We start from the raw sequence: 21831 nt of genomic DNA, 5'->3' as shown, positions 1-21831 counted from the left end.
ATACTATTACGACTTTTTTTCTCGTAAAGTTGTGACTTTTTTTCTCGTAAAGTAATGACTTTATTCTGAATTTTTTTTCCCTCAATGTGACCTTAATAGTCCGTAGTACATTGTCACTTTGGCCCTCACTGCATTAGACTTATATACTATATACTTAGACTATAAACTGTGTTACCTTCATCACAATGATCAAATGTTTTGCGGCTCCGGACAGATTTTCTTCTTTTTTTTGCCTAAAATGGCTCTTTTGATAGTAAAGGTTGCTGACCCCTGCTTTAGGATAAGGAATCAAGGATGTACGAACTGGGAAATGAGGAAAAACCCTTTTATTTATTTACAGCAGCAGTTGCTCCGATGTTTTGGTCATCTACAGACTGAAGCTCCTTCTAAGGCACTCACTGATAAAGTGCTGCATAAATACATGAAATGTGAATGTAAATAATGTTGATATCTTCTCCTCCACCAGTCAGAAATGGGTTTTCGTGCGTCAAGGCCAGCTTTAGAGACCCAGAACCTTCACCATTTATAGTATCAGCCGTCTGCCCACAAAAACCAAAAGGCTAAATTACAGGTTAGCTTGTGACAGTTGGCAAAATGAAGATGTTGCATGGAAAGGGTGAGGAGGGAATATAATGAAAACGGGAGGGAAGAGGGCAGGAGGAGAAGGGATGAAGCCAGATTTTTAGTAAAGATGTAGTAAAGATTTTTAAAAAGTAAATGAGGTTTATTCAATTTTAAATCCAGGTCTGTCTTTCTGTCAGCTCTCCAATATACGACGGAGTATTAGAGCCACATTGAGGGGAAAGAAATCTGAGATTTCGATAATAAAGTCGTAACATTACGAGAAAAAAAAGTCGTAACTTAATGAGAATAAAGTCATAACTTTACGAGAAAAAGTTGTAATATTACGAGAAAAAAAGTCGGAATATTACGCGACAAAAAGTCGGTATATATATCGACTTTTTTCTCTTAAATTTATGACTTTATTCTCATAATATTAGGACTTTTTTCTCTTAAACTTATGACTTTATTCTCATAATACTATGACTTTTTTTCTCTTAAACTTCCGACTTTATTCTCATAATAATACGACTATTTTGAGATAACTTGAACTACTTTTTGGCCAAACTTTGAGCAATTCCCCCACATGAAAAAGGTTGAAGCGTAAAGTCCAGGGAAAGGACAGCTCTCCACTAACACTGTATGATAAAAGTCAGTCTACCCCGGTATGGGAGTAATAAAAACAAGTTTAAACATACACAGCTGTCCAAAATCTACTTGAATATGAATCACAAAAAGCATTCCACAGATGTTTTTTTTCACACTTGGGTCCATCAACACAATAAATAAAACAAAACACATCTGAGATTTATCACCAGCTAACAATACAATAACATGTCTATATCAACTCCCACTGAGGGAGTGTGGTTAGCTGGTATGCACAGTTACAAAACTCAACTACACTTCCAGCCCTCTAGTTCCTGTTTTAGCTGATCACATATACATGTCATCCCAAGTGTGAGCGACTTTCTTTCAAGCAGACCAGAGCGGACCCATTATCAGTTTACTTATTGGTACCGAGCTGTTTTTAAAATGCTGACGCCTGACGCTGCGCTCACATGAAATCGAGCCAAGAGCAACTGGCAGCCGACGTGAAAGCCTGTTATCATGGTATCATCGGCCGGCACTCATTCATTTCTCTGGCATGTTACATTTATAGCCGCTGCCTGTATCCCCACATAATATGGCTGTTTGAACCCACCACATGCAGGACGAGTCAGCACAACCATGTCTGCCTTCCCCGCGTTGAGGTTATCGTCAGTGTTTGAAAATGTGTTTTTAGACCCAAATGAATAATGCGGTCTCTAATTAGAGGACGTTTGCTCATGGAAACAGGGATGCTCTTTAATGCTATAGGGAGACAACAGAAATAGATTTTTTTTTTCCTGCCAAAAGCTGAGCAAGGTAACCCAAATGTCCCTCTCTCTGCAGCCCATTCCTCCAGCTCCTCATGTGTTCCTGGGCCAGATGGAATATAGTCCAATCTAGTATAGTATATAGGGATGTACCGATATCACTTTTTTGGCGAATCTGGCAAGAAAAAACACTGATAATATACTGTAAACGATATAAATGATATATTATATGGGATGTGAATGATCTGATTCTGAGAAGATGATAAAATATGCATCCCACGAACACCTTTGACTCCACACGGCCCACTTCGAGCACTGGTCAAAACTGCAAAAGTAAGGCACAGGATGAATTAAAAATGGAAAATATTCAGACTATGAGACCAATAAAACTTTGTGTATGGTAAGCTTTATTGTAACTCAGTGTAAAGACGTTGTTGGTGGTGGTGGCTGTGGGCCTTCACTGCCTCGACATGTTGCTGCTTTGTCTCCACGTTCACGCTGTTCTTGCATTCTGGCTTTGAGCCACAAGTCTGTCCAGGATATAGGTCAGTGTTACTCCACTCCAATAAATCATACTGTGAATTTCTCCCACATGTGTGACCTGCAGGACGAGTTCTGTACACATACCGCAGTGGGTTCGTTCAAATGGTCCTCCTTGGTTTATTTTTTTTATAAAATATTATTGATGCACTGTTTATGCCTTTTCTTTTCCCTTGTGTATGTGTCCACTGGATATGGAAATTATTATTAGAAATTAAAAATAATTTCTGTATTGTTAAAGTAACCGCAGAGCCAGAACTATCTTCGAAGACACTGAGGTCATACACTTGGTTCGAGACTTCCCACTGTGTTAACGAGACTCGGTCAAAACGGAGTATATGTCTGGACCGTGTACGGTCAGTCTGCGAATTTGTGGCTAAATTGTTACACTAATAGTCAGCGGTCGTGTCTATAATGTTAAATCCAGCGGTACATGTCCACCAGGTCCGGCGAGGACACTAGAGGACGCCTAGTTTGACAGCTTGGTCCAAGTTTCGTGAGCCGGAAACGTCATGCTGGACGGGCTCATTTGCATAAAGTTGAGAACTTTATGCAAATGAGGAGCACTCGTACCGATGAGTGGAACCGCTGACACACCCCCCTGAAAACGTAAACTAAGGACTGTTCCCGCTTTTCATTTTGAAAGAGCAACGGCCAAAGAGGAAACTCCAACACTCGGCCGACCGATTGTGTAACTTCATCACTCAGTGACAGACTTTTGGCCCTCTGCGGTCCAGCCAAACATAAACTCCTGACCTGTCAAGAGCCGGGGAGGAAAAGAGTGATTATGTCTGAAAACGATCGCCGTCCGTCTGCAGCGACTTTATCGCTGAACCCCAAAAAGAGTTTCCTTTGTGTTGTTTTTCCTCCATACATTCCAGCATGGGAGACTTGTTTCCACTCAGGAATGTTTATGTGCGGCCACGAGGAGAGCTCAGCTTTGTTTCCACACAGTCAGGTATTGTACTACTGTGCTGAATAGCTCCTAAATGTTTCCCACCAAAAAAAAAACGTCCCATGAGTCAATGCCTGTGACCTAGATTTGAAGGCGAGGAAATGTGGAGAAATTTGTAATTCTGCACCAACAAGACATTACAGATGTAATAAAACAGAGTTAGTTTGTGAAAACTTTATTTGGTGGACAAAAGCTACTGCCAACTGCTGATGGGGAGGATCGTCTTGTTGGCAACTTACATGTAAACATTTGATTTCGAAGATGTCATAAAAGTCTCTTCATACTAAAAGCGAGAGACTATATATAAAAAATCTACTCACATTTTGTGCTCTTCAGTCCAACAGAGTACATAATTTAAAGTTAGTCAACACACGTGGTTCACATTTGGTTATGGAAGGACAATTTACAGCAATAAAGAATCACGCCGACCATAAACCGTAGATAACATGACAATGTTTAACATGTGCTTGGACACAGCGATGAACGGGCCCTCGCACCTTACCGCGCTTCGGGGGTACTGGCAGGACGGCGGTGGACGCCTCCCATAAGAGTCTGCGACAAAACTGTTCATGAGTTATGAGCGGGGGCTATGAGTCTAATTTGGTATGTAAATGACCTCAGGCCTGGTTCATCATCATGGCTGAGAAATTTGTAGCAGATTTGGCAAAGCATGCAGAAGTCACAACAACTTCCTGTTTCATGGTGGATGGTGCAAAATGGCCACCCACGGCCACACCGTTCAACGAAAACTCAGGATTTTAATAACATTTCATCGTTAAGGTCTGTAGATGGTCCTGCCCAAATTTTAAGTCGATCTGATTAAATCTGATTAAATCAGGAGTTTGTTAAAGTACACGGCCTGTAAAACGCTAAAAATGGGTGAAAATGGCAGATTGAATTCAAAATGGCTGACTTCCTGTTGGGTTTTGGGTATACCTCCAAGAGGCTTTTTTGTGCGTCTCCACGTTACATCTGCCTACCAAATTTCATACATGTAGGTGAAACCGGGCTCAATTTTTCCGACTTTCTAGGGGGGGCTTTCAAGCCATTTTGCAACACCCAAGCTCGAGACCCTTAAAATAACAAATTTTACAACGCATCTGATGAGTGTGCAAAGTTTAACAACTTTTTGAGCACCTTAAGGCTCTCAAAAATGCGATGAAATGGCTGATGGTTAAAAAGCTCTAACATAAGGGGCCTTTGTTGGCCAACAAACTCACAATCAGATCAATTTCATCTCTGTGTCCATTACAGAGATAAGTCTAATAAGACTCATTGTTGGTTTATAATAGCGAGCCAGCCAGTAGTCTTATTAAGCCAAGCAATGAAAATTAAAACTGTACTAAAGCATATTTATTTATCCCACTTTGTAGTGTGATTGGGCACTTAATGATGTATTCAGTCTTGAAAAGCAGACAGAAATGGGACACAGCTCTTTATGTTAGCCCGTTGACATTGTCTTTATCGCATGTTTCTGTCAGTTTTAAGGGGTTTTACTATTAAGTCCTAGAGCAAGTAACCCAGTTAGAACCAACGTCTTTCAGAGGAGATACAACTTTAGGGCTCAGATCGGATGGACTCCTCTGGAATATCATCCATCCATACTCAAAGCATTACAGCACTTAGTTTGGGGAACCTTTTTCCAGCAAAAGATACGACGTAAGCCATCACCATTTTCAATAAAGGGTTTTCAGCAGTTTTGGAATGAAGCTGCCTGGCCTATATTCATCAACTTTTAATCAAACCATGAGGTTTCATTGCAGGTTTTACAAAACTGTTATAGCAAAAAAGCCTCCCGCAACACTTTGGAATGGTTCCTCTGGTCATACAACTGACATACAGTACAAAAAAAACAAATTATTAACAAGGTCAAAGGTTGAGGTCAAAAAGACTGCCCATCATAGACCACACTGGCCGATGACTGAAGGCCAATATCGACAAAACTAAAACCCTATTTTCGTGAAAAAATGGTGCAAAGTGTCCTCCACTGTGCAAGCAACAAGGCACAAAGAGCACAAAGAGTATGTTGACACTTTGGTATATCATCTATAGTCGACGAGGCGGGTGCCCGTTAAGGATGTGACAGTGAGGAAATTTTCCCACCGGTTAATAAACTTGTGACAACACCGGTTTTACCGACTACACTGGACATTTTACAAGAAAAGATGACGGTCAACTTTCGTTTTTTAAAAATTCAATAGAAATGTATCAATTCAACTGTACATTCATCAACTTTGCTTTTTTCTTTTTGTGATGTGCACCATAAGATGCTGCCTAACAGACATTATTAACGTAATTTTTTTTTTTTACATTTTTGAGGTAAAATGTGTTTACTGGTTGAAAAATGTATAATTAAAAGTGAAACATAACATAAAAACATTAAAGGGGTTTGGATTTATGCGATTCTGTGCACCTGTTCCAACGTTGACCTGGTCTGAGCAGGTGGAGGCTGTAAATCCTTGATACCAAAACTGCATTGCACCATGTCGTCCATCGGCTCCTTTTACTTTGTTAGGTACCAAAATATCAGAAGAAGTGTGCGCTTGACAAAAGTTCAACTGCACTGGTGCAGAGCTTCCACCACCCAACACCATCGTGTTCATTCACAAAAAGAGGGCCTTCCTGTAGATGTTGGTCTAACTCTGCATGTCTACTGCATGATAACGTCAGGTTCGATGTTAAAGAGCAGGTCGTCATTGTCCCTCCTGACCTCCAGCAGCAGGGCCGTCTCCTCCTGCAGCGCCCCCTGCAGGTCGGTCGTGGCCATCAGAGGTTTGCCGTTCAGTTTCACGATAATGTCACCGTCTTTGATACCACCTCTGGAGACACGGAGAGGGACGAAGAGAGACTGTTAAGCATTCATTTTACTACTTTTTGTTTGAGGAAAGAATGAATAAATAAATAAAGTAAACCTACTTCTGTGCAGGTGAGTGAGGAACGACCTCGTGGACATAAATCCCGCTGGTAACATCAGGGAAGTCTGGGTTCTGCTGTTTTAGCTCTTCAATTAACCTGGAACCAACAAAAACATGCAGTTTCTCAAAGAAAGTCCATCATCTAATCAAAAGTCCCCGATATTTGTGGGATTTAACAAACTTAAATCAGGAACTAAGAGGTGTATAAATACAAATTCATACTGTATATTTCTATTTATTTTTGATTTTGACAAAAATAACAATTTCTTATACATTCATATAAAAGTTTTCATCCTAGGAGCAGCCTAAATGGCACCCTAAAACAAACTAAAGGCCCAGACACACCAACCAGACATCAAAGAACTAGCGGCGATGAAGGCCGCCCGTTGAGTCGCCTTCGTCTCGGCCAAAAAGTTGCACTCGAACACACTGCGAAAACTACAGTCGACAGCCAACTACCACGTATGTTCTGCGGTAGTCTATATGAACTAAATTAGTTTTATTTCTGTTAAAAAAGCAAAACGACGGTGGGTACGTAATGTAATCGGTGTGTGCCCGACCACCGTGTAGCCTAATCGCAATGTGTCCTCATTGTGTCCTGAGTGCGTTCACATCTGTACTTAGAGCTGTCAACTTGGGATCGGATCACTCAGGACACATGTTAATACCAGGTCTGAACAGGGCCTTTGAATGTGTAAATAACATAACTTTAGTTTTATCAGCAAGACATGCTTAAATTTTAAGTTCAAGCTGTAGAAGAGCCAGTACAATAAATAACTGTGTCATCAGCATAGAGGTGCATTTTCATCAGACAAATTAGAGAGGGAAGGGGTATTGTGTAGAGTATTTCTAATCAGTACAATGTGAATAGGAGAGGACCCTTGCGGGACACCTTTGCTACTTTCAAGAGCAGCAGTTAATCGAGTGTTTGGACAGAAATTGAATTTTTTTTATTATTAAATTAACAACACAAGCCATCACACTATTCTTATCCCTTACTCTGGCTTTATCTATTTGGCGTGGAGAGGAGGTCAAGTTTTTCCTTATCTGATGAGAGGGTCGCACTGTAAAGGACAGAGGGTGTTGTATCCTGTACAGATTGTAAAGCCCCTTGAGACAAATTTTTGATTTTGGGCTATACAAATACAATTTACTTGACTTGTCTCTATTGGCCATATTTCTGAACAACACAGTGATTATCCTCAGTTCAGACTTACGCTGGCGTGATGGTCAGCATCCTGATTCCAATGAAACGCTTCTTTATTGACCTCACATCTGAAAAAGACTACAGTTAGTTTTCTGTAAATTCAGCAGGATAACCACAAACGTTTAACCCCAGCCTGGTGACGTCGCTGTCGGACTCACCTTTGCTGTGCTTGTCGAGCGATTCGTTTAGGAAGCGAGTGATTCGGTCGGAGGGAATGGCGAATGAGATTCCCGCTGCGACCTTCAGGGTGTTGATGCCGATCACCTCCCCGTCCTCAAATACAGAGTCAAACGTCAAATTACAGGTAGTACAACAGTGGAAAATGTTTCTTACTAAAGTTTACCAGCCAGACCCAAGCAGAGAACGTTTCAAGCTTTGAGGTAAGAAACCAAACTCACCAAATTGACAAGAGGTCCTCCTGAGTTCCCGTACTGTGAAGAAAAACACAAAAAAAACATTTGTACAAACACTTCACAATATGACATTTTTTACAACCTGCTGCACTGCTTAACAACACTTTTGACTCATGTTTTCTGCCTCGCTATATCCTCACGTTGATAATAGCGTCCGTCTGGATGTAGTCCATGTCGGAGTCCTTGAGGCCCAGCTCCTTGCCGTCTCTCTGGGCGGTGCTGACGATGCCGGTGGTGACGGTGTTCTGGAGGGCGAAGGGGCTACCGATCGCAACCACGAACTCCCCGGGCCTCAGGTCCGCACTGTGGCCCAGAAACAATATAGGTAGTTTCATCTGGGAGGAGGCAAAGAACAGACAAAGGGTAAGATAGCGTTGTAGTAGGATATAGGATATTTGGGGAACCCTTTACAACAACAAGTCGTACTCCAACCCATCGTTTGTTTCTATCCTCTAATATGACGCACAGGAGCTAAATTAGAGGTCGTAACATACAGTATGCTTCTGATAGTTGTGTTTTTGTTGGACTGTTTCCATAGGAGCACGTGTCTGCAACAATATTGGTGAATAGTAAAATATGCATGCTAACCTATAGGCATATAGAGCCAAAGTACAAAAATATGATCCTGGTTGTGAAAAGCTCCATTAAATCTGCGCTGCATTCTTCCTAATCCGACCTCATTTACAGCTGTGTAACCGCTGCTCTGCCCATGAGTCGGCCACGCACCCAAAATGACCCGACGCCCGCCCATCCATTTAGCACTTTGCACACTTAGGAAAATGATGACTTCAGTTTGTGACACACAAAAGCTTTAAATGCTATTTTAATAGTTCCAAGAACCCAGCGTGCAAGTACGGCAAATAAATAAAAACCTCAACATGTCTGGAACATGATGAAGACAGCACAACTAGCTATAATAACTATAGAAAAAAGTAAGTTGTAAAGAGACACAAAGAAAAAAGAGTGAGGGCATGTGATGAAAAGACGAGTGGAGGAGGAGGTGAATGGAAAAGGGAGGAATGGAGCTGAGTAGAAACACATGCTCGGCAGACAGATGGTGTGACGGAGGGAGAGGAGGAATGAGCAGAAAGGTGGAGTGATTTTGGATTGTGTTTCTCTCTCTCACTCCTCCCTGTCTTGGTGCTGATCCAGCTCTCTCTCTCTCAGCTCCAACGCAAGAGATGTCAACCCAAGTTCAACTGATATTGGTGTTTCACCCGTCGCTGTCCTCGTCTCTACAAACACATCTTGTGTGGCAAAGTATTGTTCCAACCCACAGCAATAATATACAGAAGATAGATCATTGGTTTACGTACAACAGGAATGTCCAGTAGCTACTGACCTTTTTTCTGCCCAGTAACTTTATCGTCCCGTTCGTATCAGTCAAATTAGTGGCTTTGTACAACGGAGTATTAGGGCCACATTAAGGAAAAAAAATACATCTGAGATTTCGAGAATAAAGTCATATTACAAGAATAAAGTCGTAATATTATAATTTGTAATTCGTAATTTGACGTGTTATTTTAGAGGGGAAATAGAGTAGCTTGCAGCCTGTGTGAAAATGAGGAACGTGGAGCATCTTGTGAAGTTATACTTTAGTTTAGGTTTCACACATAACCAAATACTTCATCTTTTGGCACATCAGCAGCACATTATCATCAGTATCAGAACCTTGAAAAGATTGTGCAAGAAACTGCGTTTATTCCGAAGAAAGAACCACACGAACCTGAGGGAAATTAACTCTTTTGTGGAGGAGGAAATTACTTTTTTTCTGGTAAAGTTATGACTTTATTCTCGTAATATTACGACTTCATTCTGTAAATCTCCGATTCTTTACCCTCAATGTGACCCTAATACTCCGTCGTACATTTGCTCTTTGGCCCTCACTGCATTAGACTTATATGCTATATACTTAGACTATAAACTGTGTTACCTTCATCACAATGCTCAAATGTTTTGCGGCTCCAGACAGATTTTTTTTTTCTTTGCCTAAAATGGCTCTTTTGATAGTAAATGTTGCTGACCCCTGGCTTAGTGTTACATTAATATAGATAATTTTACCAATTCAAATTTGGCATGATGGTTGACAGTGTGGTCTAGTTGTGCCTTTTGGGGGGTTAGAAGTCCAGGGTGCCCAACCTTTTTGAAATTTTAGCCGAGTACAACTCGTTCCATTTGTTCCAAAAGGGCAAAACCTTTGGCCCGTACTTTAGTACGGGTCAAGCGGTGAGCAGGTGTATGTGAGCCATGCTCACTTTTGCCCTGTTTGTCTTTGTCTTGTTTGAGGAATTGGCCAAATTGTGTAAGCTTGTTTTTTTTTGTTTTTTTTAATGGTCCCATGTGCCAGACACAGCAACAATTTAAGCATCTTCTGGACTTCCCCTGCTTCTTTCCTTCTTTGCTCATCCTAATGTGGTACAAGTGCTTCTTTATTTTGTTAGTGTGCCAGCACAAACTGGGCCATGAAATAATGAACTGTGGCACAGTCAGCACAGTCTGCGTTCAAGACTTTCCATACTAGCAAAATATGTCGCGAGTAGATATACAGTAGGAGCACCACTCAATCTCTGTACAAATGTCCCAGGTCATGACTGCACCTCTGGCTTACTGGGATGTGGCTTTACTTTTTCAATATTTAACCAAAACCTTAATCTTTCCAAAATATTTTTTATAGCCTACAGAGATAGATGGATATTGTTCAAATACAGTAATTGATGCTTAGTTTATTAACTCTGGCCGCTGTCAGCCCAGTAAATCAGCAAACTACTACGACTTCAGTTGGGACTTTGACGTAAGAGCAGCAAACTCAGAAAATCCCCCTAAAATTCCTGCGGTGGTATGAGCTGAGGATGTGGATGAAGTATTCGGTGTCACCCCAGGGGAGGTTTCAGACTCTGACTGTGGTCCATTATCCCACCCTACAGTGTGAACACCACTGTGAACCTGGACACATGACTGTAAACACACACGTTTAGTCTGCTGATGAAATGCCAGAAGAGACTCATTACCCTGCTAGGGTTTTACTGGAACAAGGAGCGCTAATGGAGGCCATGAGGCGGATGGATGAAAGCTGCCCTGTGGTGTCGTCATTGTAAACAGTCACTGTTTTGTTTGCATCCGTAGTTTATAGATAAGATTTAACAGACACAAAACATTTGCCTTTGTTTTTAATGGTTTTTGAACTTGCATCAAAGAGTATAGAAGCAAAGAGGCAAAACTCTGGTGCTTTTTTGACAAGAGCCGCTAGATGGCGCGGCCATTTTGGACTGTAAACGCCAGTGAGTCTGTGGTATGGATGTATTAAGAGAACTGGATACAGCGTCGGAGGCGGGGCACCTTTCATTCCTATGAAAGTTGCTCAGTGGCGCATGAAGCCAAAATGGCTCGACTGGAAAGTGGGAAAGTACCCGGATCTTGCGGCGATCTTCAGCATCTATTGGGCCCATGGAGCAGGCTTGGTAGCGTGATGGTAGCGTGATGGACACGGAAGTTGTAGTACCGCCGTTTGGCCACTATGAAAATTGGCATCAATGACCGGTGCTCTTCCTGGGGGCTTGTTTCACACATGGCTGATGACAGGGTGGCTTCTGAAAGAAGTGCAACCCGAGTCCCCGGGAAGAGAGCCGGGCTTTGAAGCAAATTTCCGTATTGGCCAAACGGCGGTACTACAACATCCGTGTCCGTCACGTAATGCCATTGGACCCACAAAGACTTTTTCCCATAGACGTACATCGGGAAAGAGACGTCTGTAACTCAGCGGATAACGTTTTTTAGGTATATCAACTTCCCCGGCCCAATGGATCTGGAAGATCACTGGATGATCCGGGTTTTTTTTATCACTCGGCAGTCAAGCCATTTTGGCTTCATGCGCCACTGAGCAACTCTCATAGGAATGAACGGGACTCCGCCTCTAATGCTGTATCCAGTTCTCTAACTACATCCATGGTGCAACCGCTGTGTCATAGGAATATATATAGTATGCTGCGGTTATGTTTATGACTGCGATGTGGTGTCTGCCTGTGTCTCAATCTGCTGCCATCGACAGTGTTAACAACACTCCAGCCTGACAATGTCTTTTTATTGTATGGTTTTCCTATCTTCACTTCATTTGTACACCAGATGTTGACCTCATGCACATCTGGTTGTGAGCTTGTAGCTGTATCTGCCACACGGAAAGACGAAACAGACATTTGGGCAATCTGGTCCTCCAGTACTGTTTGTTTACTTTCTGTTGCTAATTTCACATTTTCTTTGAATGGAGGGATGGAAACGTATTAAACCCATCTCTGGAATGTACATCAAGATGTGCGAGACATCGAGGATATAATGTGACGGAATGACGTGGCCATAAAAACGTGGCATTTTGGGTTTAGGTTATTCAAAGAGAGGAAGTTTAACCCCCTGAGACCTACAATAGACTTGTCTTTTTTAGGGGTCTTTAGGGGGAGATAGTAGGTCAACTGTAGATGTCACATAGAAGTGGTGTACATCATCTGAAAGCTGGGAACCTGAAGATATATGATGATCATTCCCATGCTCTATTATTTATTGCTTGTCGAGAAAATCCCATAAAGCGGTGCACTCACCTGTGAATTGACTTTGATGGTAGCGATGTCTGACTTTTTGTCGATGTCTTTGATGTTGGCTTCGTATACGTCACCGTTATGCATCTGGACCTGCAGGAAAGAAGGAAAGAAATTCAACATCTCAAATAAAAGCTAATTCATAGCATCGAATCTGGTTTGATCCATTTCTGTGAAGTTAGCTTTGTATCAGGTACAGTATATATATATATATAAATAATAAATAAAACAGTATTTCAGTACCTTGAGGTGCTGTTGACCAGACACTGGTGTGGTGCTGGAGACCACGTGGGCGTTGGTAACGATCAGTCCGTTATCTGACATCACAAACCCAGATCCACTGGACAGAGGGATGTTCCGACCGAAGAGAGGATGCCTGCAGTGTGAATAAAACATTTTTTTAGTCCCATCATCTCAGATTTTGTGTGGAAGTCTCAATATGTAAACACCAGGCATCATTTTAATAAGGATATTTAACATTTAAACCTTACGAAAACGCTTTGAAACACAGTCCGTACCTTAGGAAGAGTTCGATGTGGACCACGGCAGGAGCGATTTTCTCCACCACGTCAGCGATGAAGTTGAACTTGTAACGAGGACTGGCAGCATTTGAAGTACCTATACTGGCAAGAAGAATTATGTATTTTAATAATCAGTCAACACTTTGATTTCGGAATTATTCAATTAACTTACATATATGCCAGAAGAAAGCGTGTTATAGTAATCTAACCGGGAAGTTAATAAGGCATGGGTGACTTTCTGTGATGCAACTCAAAACATACATGAGTCAAAATGAAATCCTAAATTCTTGCACATCAGCATTACATGGATAGATAAGAGAATGTTTTGACAATATGAGTCATCCGCATCATTATTAGATAGTCAGAGCAACTGACTTAGTATAAATATTGAGAGGAGGTTGGGGTGAATGTTTGGGTCAAACAAACAGACTTCCACCCAGGAGACAGCTGCACGTGTCCCGTGTGAAACCAAGTCGACTTATTTTACCTTAGTTTTGTTACGTTTTTGTTACTAACTTAGTTTAGTTTGGCGTACTTAACGCCAGTTACTTTAGTTATGTAACAAACGTACACATTTTAGCCAAACAAAGATCTTTTCCTAAACCTAACCAAGTAGTTTTGTTGCCTAAACCTAACCAAGTAGACCTAAAAACTACTTATTTTACCTTACTTTTGTTACACAACTTACGTACTTTACAAATAGGTAAGTATACGTAACAAAAATTCTCATTTTAACCCAAACAACTATCTTTTCCTAATCCTAACCAAGTACTTTTATTTCCTAAACCTAACCAAGTAGACCTAAAAAAATACTTATTTTACCATATGTTTGTTACGCAACTTACGGACTTAACAAATATGTAAGTATACGTAACAAACATTCTCATTTTAACCCAAACAACGATCTTTTCCTAAACCTCACCAAGTAGTTTTGTTTCCTAAACCTAACCAAGTAGTTTTGTTTCCTGACACGCTGTCTCTGACACGTCAAAAACTGATGCTAGAGGTGTACCTAGAGCGCCATAGTTTGAAGCTCAGGGCCACAAACCAAGCACCAGTATTTGACCTAAACTCTGCTCTGCTGCTTAGAAACTATTTTTTTGTTAAGAGCTGTTTGAGCAGATTTGGACCAATAGTAATAACTTCTGTTTACAATGTGGAAACAATCTAGGCAGCTAGCTCAGTTTTGTCACTTTAAGGCCTCCATACTTCATACATACAGCCTCTGATGGTGGCACCTGAATCCTTTTTCTGAGTTTAATCCTGAAATATGCAGTGAACACAGTTAAAGATGGTAAATCTGTGTCAGGACATTGCAAACCACCGGTCCCCTCTGTTCCATTACCCAAATATTAACACCCCCACCTGATGGCACAAACCTGGCAGCACTGGTGGAAAACCAAGTTTACTTTTAGCCAGGATCATGTCATAACCTCCTTTTACAGTTCCACCAGTAATAATGAGTTACACGTCGTCTCTACAGCTGCACCGTACGCTGCTGAGCCAAGTCGGCCTTTGAGGAAATTGTGGTTTGTGATTTTAGACTGAAAAGAGATTCTCAGTCAAATGACAGGCAGGATCCAACCCAAGGCTGCAGCCAGTCTTCACATTACTCGTCTTCACATTTCTTATTAAACAGCCTTTAAATGTCATTCAGTCAACATTTAAATACTTCTAAAAAACCTAATTCATTAATAACTCATGTGTGTTTGCTAAATGCTAAAGTTATGACTTTATTCTCGTAATATTACAACTTTTTTTCTCGTAAAGTTATGACTTTATTCTCGTTATAAATTATTATTACTTTTTTACGTCTCTTTAGCTGCTGAATGCTCCACTATGTTCACCAACTGGTCTCTTAGTGTGTCTGTCTGCTGTTTGCAGGTAGAGTACAGCGGCTTTATCAGAGCTTTTTTAACCAAAATGAACTGAAAGACGCTTAAAAAAGCTCCATAAAGCTGAACGGCGAAGTTTGTGTTAATTCTCTACAATAATATCTAACATAATTCACTACTAGAACCTTTACATTTTTGATCCACTGGTAATGAAAACCTTTTTATTAGTGCAGCTTTAATTTCCAAATAGATCATAGATCACCATGGCAGGAGAAAGGCCCTGCCAAAAGCCAAAAGGTTTTTCCGTTAATAATTTGCTGCTGGGTTGAAAGCTCAGATAAATGACTTTCTCTGACACACTGACCAGATGGGAAGGTGTTTAAAACAGCACATGTGAAAGCTTTCATGACCTGAGTTTGAATCACTTACACATGGTCATCTGTGAAAGAGTAAAACTAAACTGTATATGATCTTATTTTAGTCGATCAATCAAGGTTCTAAATCTCGATTACGACTGATAAGGGGGGAAAAAAAGACTTTCTTGGTATCAACTAATTCTTTTTTGGTAATTTAGTGCAATTTTCTTCAAACTCTCTACTGCTAATCTAAATGATGAATGATTTACCACAAGTGATTTGGGACTTGCAGGTCAGTCACCCATATATTATTAGTTGACCACGCCCGTAAGCATGTAATGCTCCAGTGACTGTGTGTGTTCTTGTACAGCTATCTTTGTGAGGACCAATTTGAGTTTTAAACCTTCAGAGTGAGGACATTTTCGGCCAGTCCTCACCTTCGGACAGACCTTCAAAGGCCTGTTTGAGGGTTCAGACTTGGTTTTAAGGTCCAGGTTAGACCCTAATTGTGATGGTTAAGGTTAGGGTAAGGGGAAAGCATTATGTCAATGAGTGTCCTCACAAAGCTAGAAGTGCACGGCTGTGTGTGTGTGTGTGTCTGTGTGTATGTGTGTGTGTGTCAGCCACATACCCTTTTAAACCCAGACAAAATAAAGGGTTTGTGATCAAAGGGAAATGTAAATAGAGTCTGCCACAACTCTGGGCTGCAGGGACTTCCTGTTTCCTCAGTTGATATCTCCCAATGGTATACTGTACAGTGTGTGTGTGTGTGTGTGTGTGTGTGTGTGTGTGTGTTTCGGATGATTGTAACCTCCTGAGTGTGGATTGTGGTGATGATTGTAGCAGTCAGTAGAACAGCAATCTGTTTCATCCATCAGCACCGAACAGTCCGTCTGTCTGCCTTTCCAACACATGTCGTTTTAACGCCACTAATTTCTTTAACGTATTAACGCAACTTGCGATTTTTAGGTTGTAGTGGGCTCAGTTTTAAAGCTAGAGTGAAGATACTAGTATCATATGAAACTAGAAAACCTAAGGAATCCATTAATACCAACCATGTCATACTAGCTTGTCACGAAGGAGGTTAAATAACGCTCCAAACTTACGCTAAATTTTTTCAATGTAAGAAAACGTATACAGACCAAATAACTGAAGAATGTGAGCGTGATGGGCGATGTCTGTGTTTAGTCTGTTAGCTTAAAGGCCCGCCGACGGTCAGCTGTCAGACAGTTTGGGGCCGTCGGTGAGCGTCTGTTGGCCTAGTGTTTTTCGGTGTGTCCCGCACCGTCGGCTCTAGTCTGCCTGTGTTGGAGGTTTTTCGGCCGATTCAGCATGTTGAAGCGGCTGTAGTCGGCTGCAGTCTTTGCGGTGTGTTCAAGTGCGCCTTTCTGGCCAAGACAAAGGTGACGTGAGGCGACGCAGCGGGTGGCCTTCGTCGCTGCTAGTTCTTCTTGTTGGCTTGGTGTGTCCCCAGTTTTAACATACTAGTGTAGAGAAATGACGAATGAACTCGATGACTGGAGAGGAGATCAAGCTAAAAACTGATGGTCTACCTTTGGTTTGGAACGGTGTATGTTTGGCTGCAGCCTGCGTGAAACACTTCCTCCAAGCAGCCAAGCAGCAGTCGTGCTCTACTTTTGCAGTGCAGGTTTAGTACGCGGCAGGAAAATTCAGCCTGCACGACGGGTGTGTGTGAGAGAGAGAGAGAGAATGTGGGACATATGAAGAGAGTAAAACAGCATGTGGGGAAGAAGGATGATTATTTAGTGGCCAGTAACTTTTCTCCCCGTTCGGTTGTGAATGAAGACAGTAGTCTAATAAAGTGTTGGGAACGGCAGGCAGCAGTGTGTATATCAGTGTGACAGAGGAAATGAGAAACATGTGCACAAGTGTGGACGGGAGAATGACTGTAAAACAGCAGATGCTGGCATTGTTCCACAAGTGGACTTGTGTGTGTGCCATCATGGTCACCGTATTTATTATCTACGCCAGGCGTAAGCATGGATGTATTAAGAGAACTGGATACAGCGTTGGAGGCCGGGCCCCGTTCATCACTATGAGAGTTGCTCGGTGGAGCGTGAAGCCAAAATGGCTCGACTTCCGACTGGAAAAGTACCCGGATCTTCCGGTGATCTTCTGCATCCATTGGGCCCACGGAGCAGGAGCAGAATGGCACTTTCATGAAAGTTCATTATAACCTTTTGAGATTTTTTTTTATCATTTTTATAAATGTTTTATTCAGCATTCGGTTGTCGTTAGCTCCACCCTCTCGTGTCACTTCTGGTTGCAAAAGACCAAGATGGCGACGGCCAAAATGCCGAACTCGAGGCTTCAAAACAGACTTGATGACTTGATGAAGGCGCTAGAGGAAAATTTTGAGGATCATTTAAGTCACTGGGAGTCATCGTCTGGGAACCTTGATTGCAAAATGTTGCCCATCAGTGGCTCCATAGATGAGATAATTGACAGGAGTGACTAATTTGACTTCCTCTGATGAAAACTCAAGGAATCATCGAAGTCTTTACGATCCATCCTCTGGGGACAATGAATGTTTATAAGGAAGTGGCATTACTTAAGTACGTAAGATACGTGACGACTAAGTCAACGTTTGCGTTAAAGTAACTACGGACGTGGAGTTGGTAGAGCGGGCGTCCATGTATTAAGGCTTGGTCCTGACCGCGGCTGCCCGGGTTCGAATCCGGCCTGTGGCCCTTTCCGCATCCACTCTCTCTCTCCCCCCTTTCAAGACTCTATCCACTGTCCTGTCATAAAAATGGAAAATGCCCCCAAAAAAATAACTTTAAAAAAAAAAAAAAAAAAAAAAAAAAAAATATCTACGGATGTGGTGTTACTTAGGTACGAAAGTTACGTGACAACTAAGTCAACGTTTGCGTTAAAGTAACTACGGACGTGGCGTTACTTAAGTACGGAAGTTACGTGAAGAATAAAAGTTCTTGATAATCCAATAGTTGCCAAGATATTTCACTCTGAACCAAAGTGGTTTGATGAACCAACTTACTAACATTGCCACAGGTTCTACCTCTAGCGTGTTCTCACGTTCTACCTCTGATAAACCAACAGTAATACATCAAGTCATCCTCTACCAGCACCATTCACATTGGCACTGGTCTCATATCAGTCTGAAAGCAGTCTGCTGAGAACTGCTGTGAAGCCCTCCTCCCTTTATTTACTAAAGAGAAACTGTCTGACCACACACCAGATACAATCTCCTCACATCCTTTCAGGACTCTCTTGTTTACAGAGCGAAGCCTGCTCATGAACTCTGTGTTTGGGTTGAGGAATTATCCGGGCCAGGCTTCAGGATAGAAGAACAACGTTTAACAGGAGGTGTGGTTAATTCCCACTGTCTGCTCTGTGTCTAAATAACTGGTTCTGGTCTGCTTTAACAGGCTGTTAAAGCAGCACCTGCCCTCTAACCAGTGTTTATTGGTGCTGTGAAGCATTACTCTGGTGACTGAGCCTTATTAATCTGGCTCTTATTAATGTTTATTGAAGTGTGGGTGGAGGGCCAGACCGCACTCTCCTGATGAGTCAACAAGATATTGTGGGAGACACATTTCTGCTAGAGTAACAACACATCATTCTTGGCCTTAGAAATAGCAGTACGTAAAAACAACTGTTATTGTTGTAAACCAATTGCTAAAGTGCAGAAGTTATTCTTCTTCTGGTGTTTATTTGTTACCAAACAGTTTCAGGAGCATTACCACCTCTTTCTGGACTAGAGGATGATTTACATGTAACCGGGAAAAGACGGATTGAAATCAGATTTGGGATCTGACTAACAGAGACGTATATGCGTTGCTAAGTGTAAATGACAGTGTCCTAATCTAGTCTCTTCTCAATTTTATTTATGGTTACGTGACAAATAAGTCAACGTTACGTTAAAATAACTACAGAAGTGGTGCTTCTTAAGTACGGAAGTTATGTGACAAATAAGTCAACGTTTGGATTAAAGTAAATACGAAAGTGGTGTTACTTAAGTACGGACGTTACGTGAAAAATAAATCAACGTTTGGATTATCATAAGTTCGGAAGTAGCGTTACTTCAGTACAGAAATTACGTGACAAATAAGTGATTTGTTTGAGTTGTCGTAACTACGGAAGTGGCGCCACTTAAGTACAGAGGTTACGTGACAAATAAGTCAACATTTGGGTTAAAATAACTTCGGAAGTGCCGTTATTTAACTACGGAAGTTACGTGACAAATAAGTCAACGTTTGGGTTAAAGTAATAAATAAAATAATAAAAATAAAATAAAAAACATTATTATTATTATTATTATTATTATTATTATTAATAAAATAATCAAACAACTTTTACTACAATTAAAAAATTATAATTTAATTTAAAATCATCTTACCTCAGATTTTATTGCTGAACACACAGTAAGTGTCACGGGGTAAATACTTAATATGTTCTGAATGTATCATATTTTTCAATGAACTTTTGTTTATGATCTATATATATATATACATACACACAGTATTTTTTATTTATAAACCATTTAGTTTGGAGGAATTCTGTATTCATCCAGTTCAAATGCAACATAGTGTCACTAACTTGAACTTCCAGCATTACTTAAAGTAATGAGGCTCCTATAAATACTTGGTCCAGCCCTGTCCAGTCCAGTGCTTCCCATACAGACTGTAGTAGTCTGCTTTACCAAATGAAGCCACCAATGCAATGTGTAAATCGTACCTGTGCTGCTCTCACAGGGTCCCTTGTGGCTCTGGCTGATGCCGGTGAGTCCCTGATGCAGAGCCTTCCTGCTGGTGGCCTTCAGCTGGCACACGTTTCCGTACGTCTTCCCGTCGCTGCCGCACAGAGGATGGTTGAACTTGCACCTGCAGAAGCCCTTGGAGAGTCTCTTGCTCGGGTGTTTGCAGTCCAGCCCGTCTCCGCATGGCAGGTCTTCTTTACGGCCGCACGGCTCTCCCTCCGCCTGGGCGCACACCAGGCAGCAGTTGCAGCGGTCCGGCACGTATCCGCTGGGGCAGCTGGGACTCGGACAGGTGCTCACATCACACCGGGTAGGACACTCTGCAGACTCAGACTCTCTGAGGTACAGGAACACAGCTGCATACAGGAGGATCTGCATCTTTTTAAAGGAGGATTTTGTTGCAGGATAGAAACTTGGAGAGGTTTTACGCGCAGATCACATTCCCTGGTTGCACTCTGTGCATAACTTTCTGCAGACTTTACAGATGCAAATCCACACACACACACGAATAAGACTCCTAAATATTGCAAAATGCATCAAAATAAAGCGATCCTGATATTGGAAATCGGACGTTGCAGCTTGTTATTTATCTTGCAGCCGCGCGTAATTGTGCGTAATTGTGCGTCCAGATGGCGACAACGACCCAGCTGTGCAAATCCACACACGAAAAAAGACAAATGTCTCCTAAATATTGCAAAATGCATCAAAATAAAGCGATCCTGATATTGGAAATCGGACGTTGCAGCTTGTTATTTATCTTGCAGCCGCGCGTAATTGTGCGTAATTGTGCGTCCAGATGGAGACAATGTCCCAGCTGTGCGTTGAGAGCATCCAGAGGAGTGAGACTTGTCTTTTCCTCTTCCCAGGCAGAGTGCACATCCACTCGGTGGTGCAGGGTGAGCGTCTCAAGCAGAGAAGGAGAGAGAGAGAGAGAGGGAGGAGTTGTTGGGCAGCAGCTGAAGCTCCTGGAGGCGTGGCGATGGAGCTGCATGTGCAGATGTTGGAGACATCACTGTTACCGTGTGTGACCTCAGAAATCAGACTTTAAAGTTACATTCTCGCTTATTTCTGGCAGGTCTGGTGGGGACAAGTGAGGGAGGCTGTTACCATGGAGAAAGTTTTAGAAATACTGGGGTCATGAGTACAAGTCCTCCCCAATGCACCAACTCCTTTATTTGAATTTTAAAGGGGACATATCATGAAAAACTATTTTTTCCAGTGCTTGTGCTCCTCTTCCTATATGTCACATGCCGGCTCATTAGAATGAAATAGTATAGAAGCAAAGAGGTGAAACTCTGTTGCTTCTTTGACAACAGTCGTTAGATGGCGCTGCGGTAGTGCCGCCATGATCTGTGGTCTATTGGACATCCATTCTGGAGGTCATTGACATGAAAAAGTTTGGGATTGCTCTCAAAATCTGTGTGCTGGATTTTTCTAACTTCCATTTACGTCCAACACTCACTTTAAACTCCTCTGGGAAGCAGCCGGGCAAAAACGTTATCTTATCACGTAAATCTTATCAATATCCACGGTCCCATTCAAATGACTCTCAGGCAACTGACTCAACATAGCTACATTGTTATCTTGGAATAACAAATTCAATTATAATTCAATTAAACTATTAAAATGATTTATTTCTTGAGAGGATAACACACGTTGGTCTTGACTGTGAGAAAACAGATAAAGTCTTCAGATAACGAGGTAATAAAATTGTAATCTTGAGAAAGAAAAACAGAAACTACAGCTGTTCTACGTTTCCTTTTCTTACAGGAAATAAAAAATAAAAGTCCTCTATGGAGTGAATGGTATCTGTCCTCCAGTGTTGATTTAGTGTGCACATGCAGCTGTA

General features: G+C 41.7%; 1 protein-coding gene across 1 annotated transcript; it reads right to left on the bottom strand.

Annotated features, from left to right (window-relative positions):
- Positions 1–3570: 3570 nt before the first annotated feature.
- Positions 3571–20877, bottom strand: LOC119481247 (serine protease HTRA3-like). Its single transcript, XM_037758013.1, has 10 exons — positions 19961–20877; positions 13048–13147; positions 12773–12905; positions 12533–12622; positions 8087–8281; positions 7932–7964; positions 7692–7806; positions 7544–7601; positions 6328–6423; positions 3571–6230 (listed from the first exon to the last, which is right to left on the bottom strand). The coding sequence occupies exons 1-10, from the start codon at positions 20358–20360 to the stop codon at positions 6062–6064; spliced, it is 1389 nt and encodes a 462-aa protein (XP_037613941.1). The 5' UTR covers positions 20361–20877; the 3' UTR covers positions 3571–6061.
- Positions 20878–21831: the final 954 nt, after the last annotated feature.

Source organism: Sebastes umbrosus, chromosome 22 (assembly GCF_015220745.1).
Source record: "Sebastes umbrosus isolate fSebUmb1 chromosome 22, fSebUmb1.pri, whole genome shotgun sequence".
NCBI classification, from domain to species: Eukaryota; Metazoa; Chordata; class Actinopteri; order Perciformes; family Sebastidae; genus Sebastes; species Sebastes umbrosus.
Note: the sequence above shows the minus strand (reverse complement) of the source record. Positions and strands in the feature narration are given on the sequence as shown.

Excerpts from the sequence above, each read along its gene's own strand:
- LOC119481247 (XM_037758013.1), bottom strand. The coding sequence starts at position 20,360 with ATGCAGATCCTCCTGTATGCAGCTGTGTTCCTGTACCTCAGAGAGTCT. Across the intron at positions 13,148-19,960 it reads ACCCTGTGAGAGCAGCACAG|GTACTTCAAATGCTGCCAGT; the intron begins GTACGATTTACA and ends TTGCCAGTATAG. Across the intron at positions 7,807-7,931 it reads GAGGACCTCTTGTCAATTTG|GACGGGGAGGTGATCGGCAT; the intron begins GTGAGTTTGGTT and ends TCTGTATTTGAG.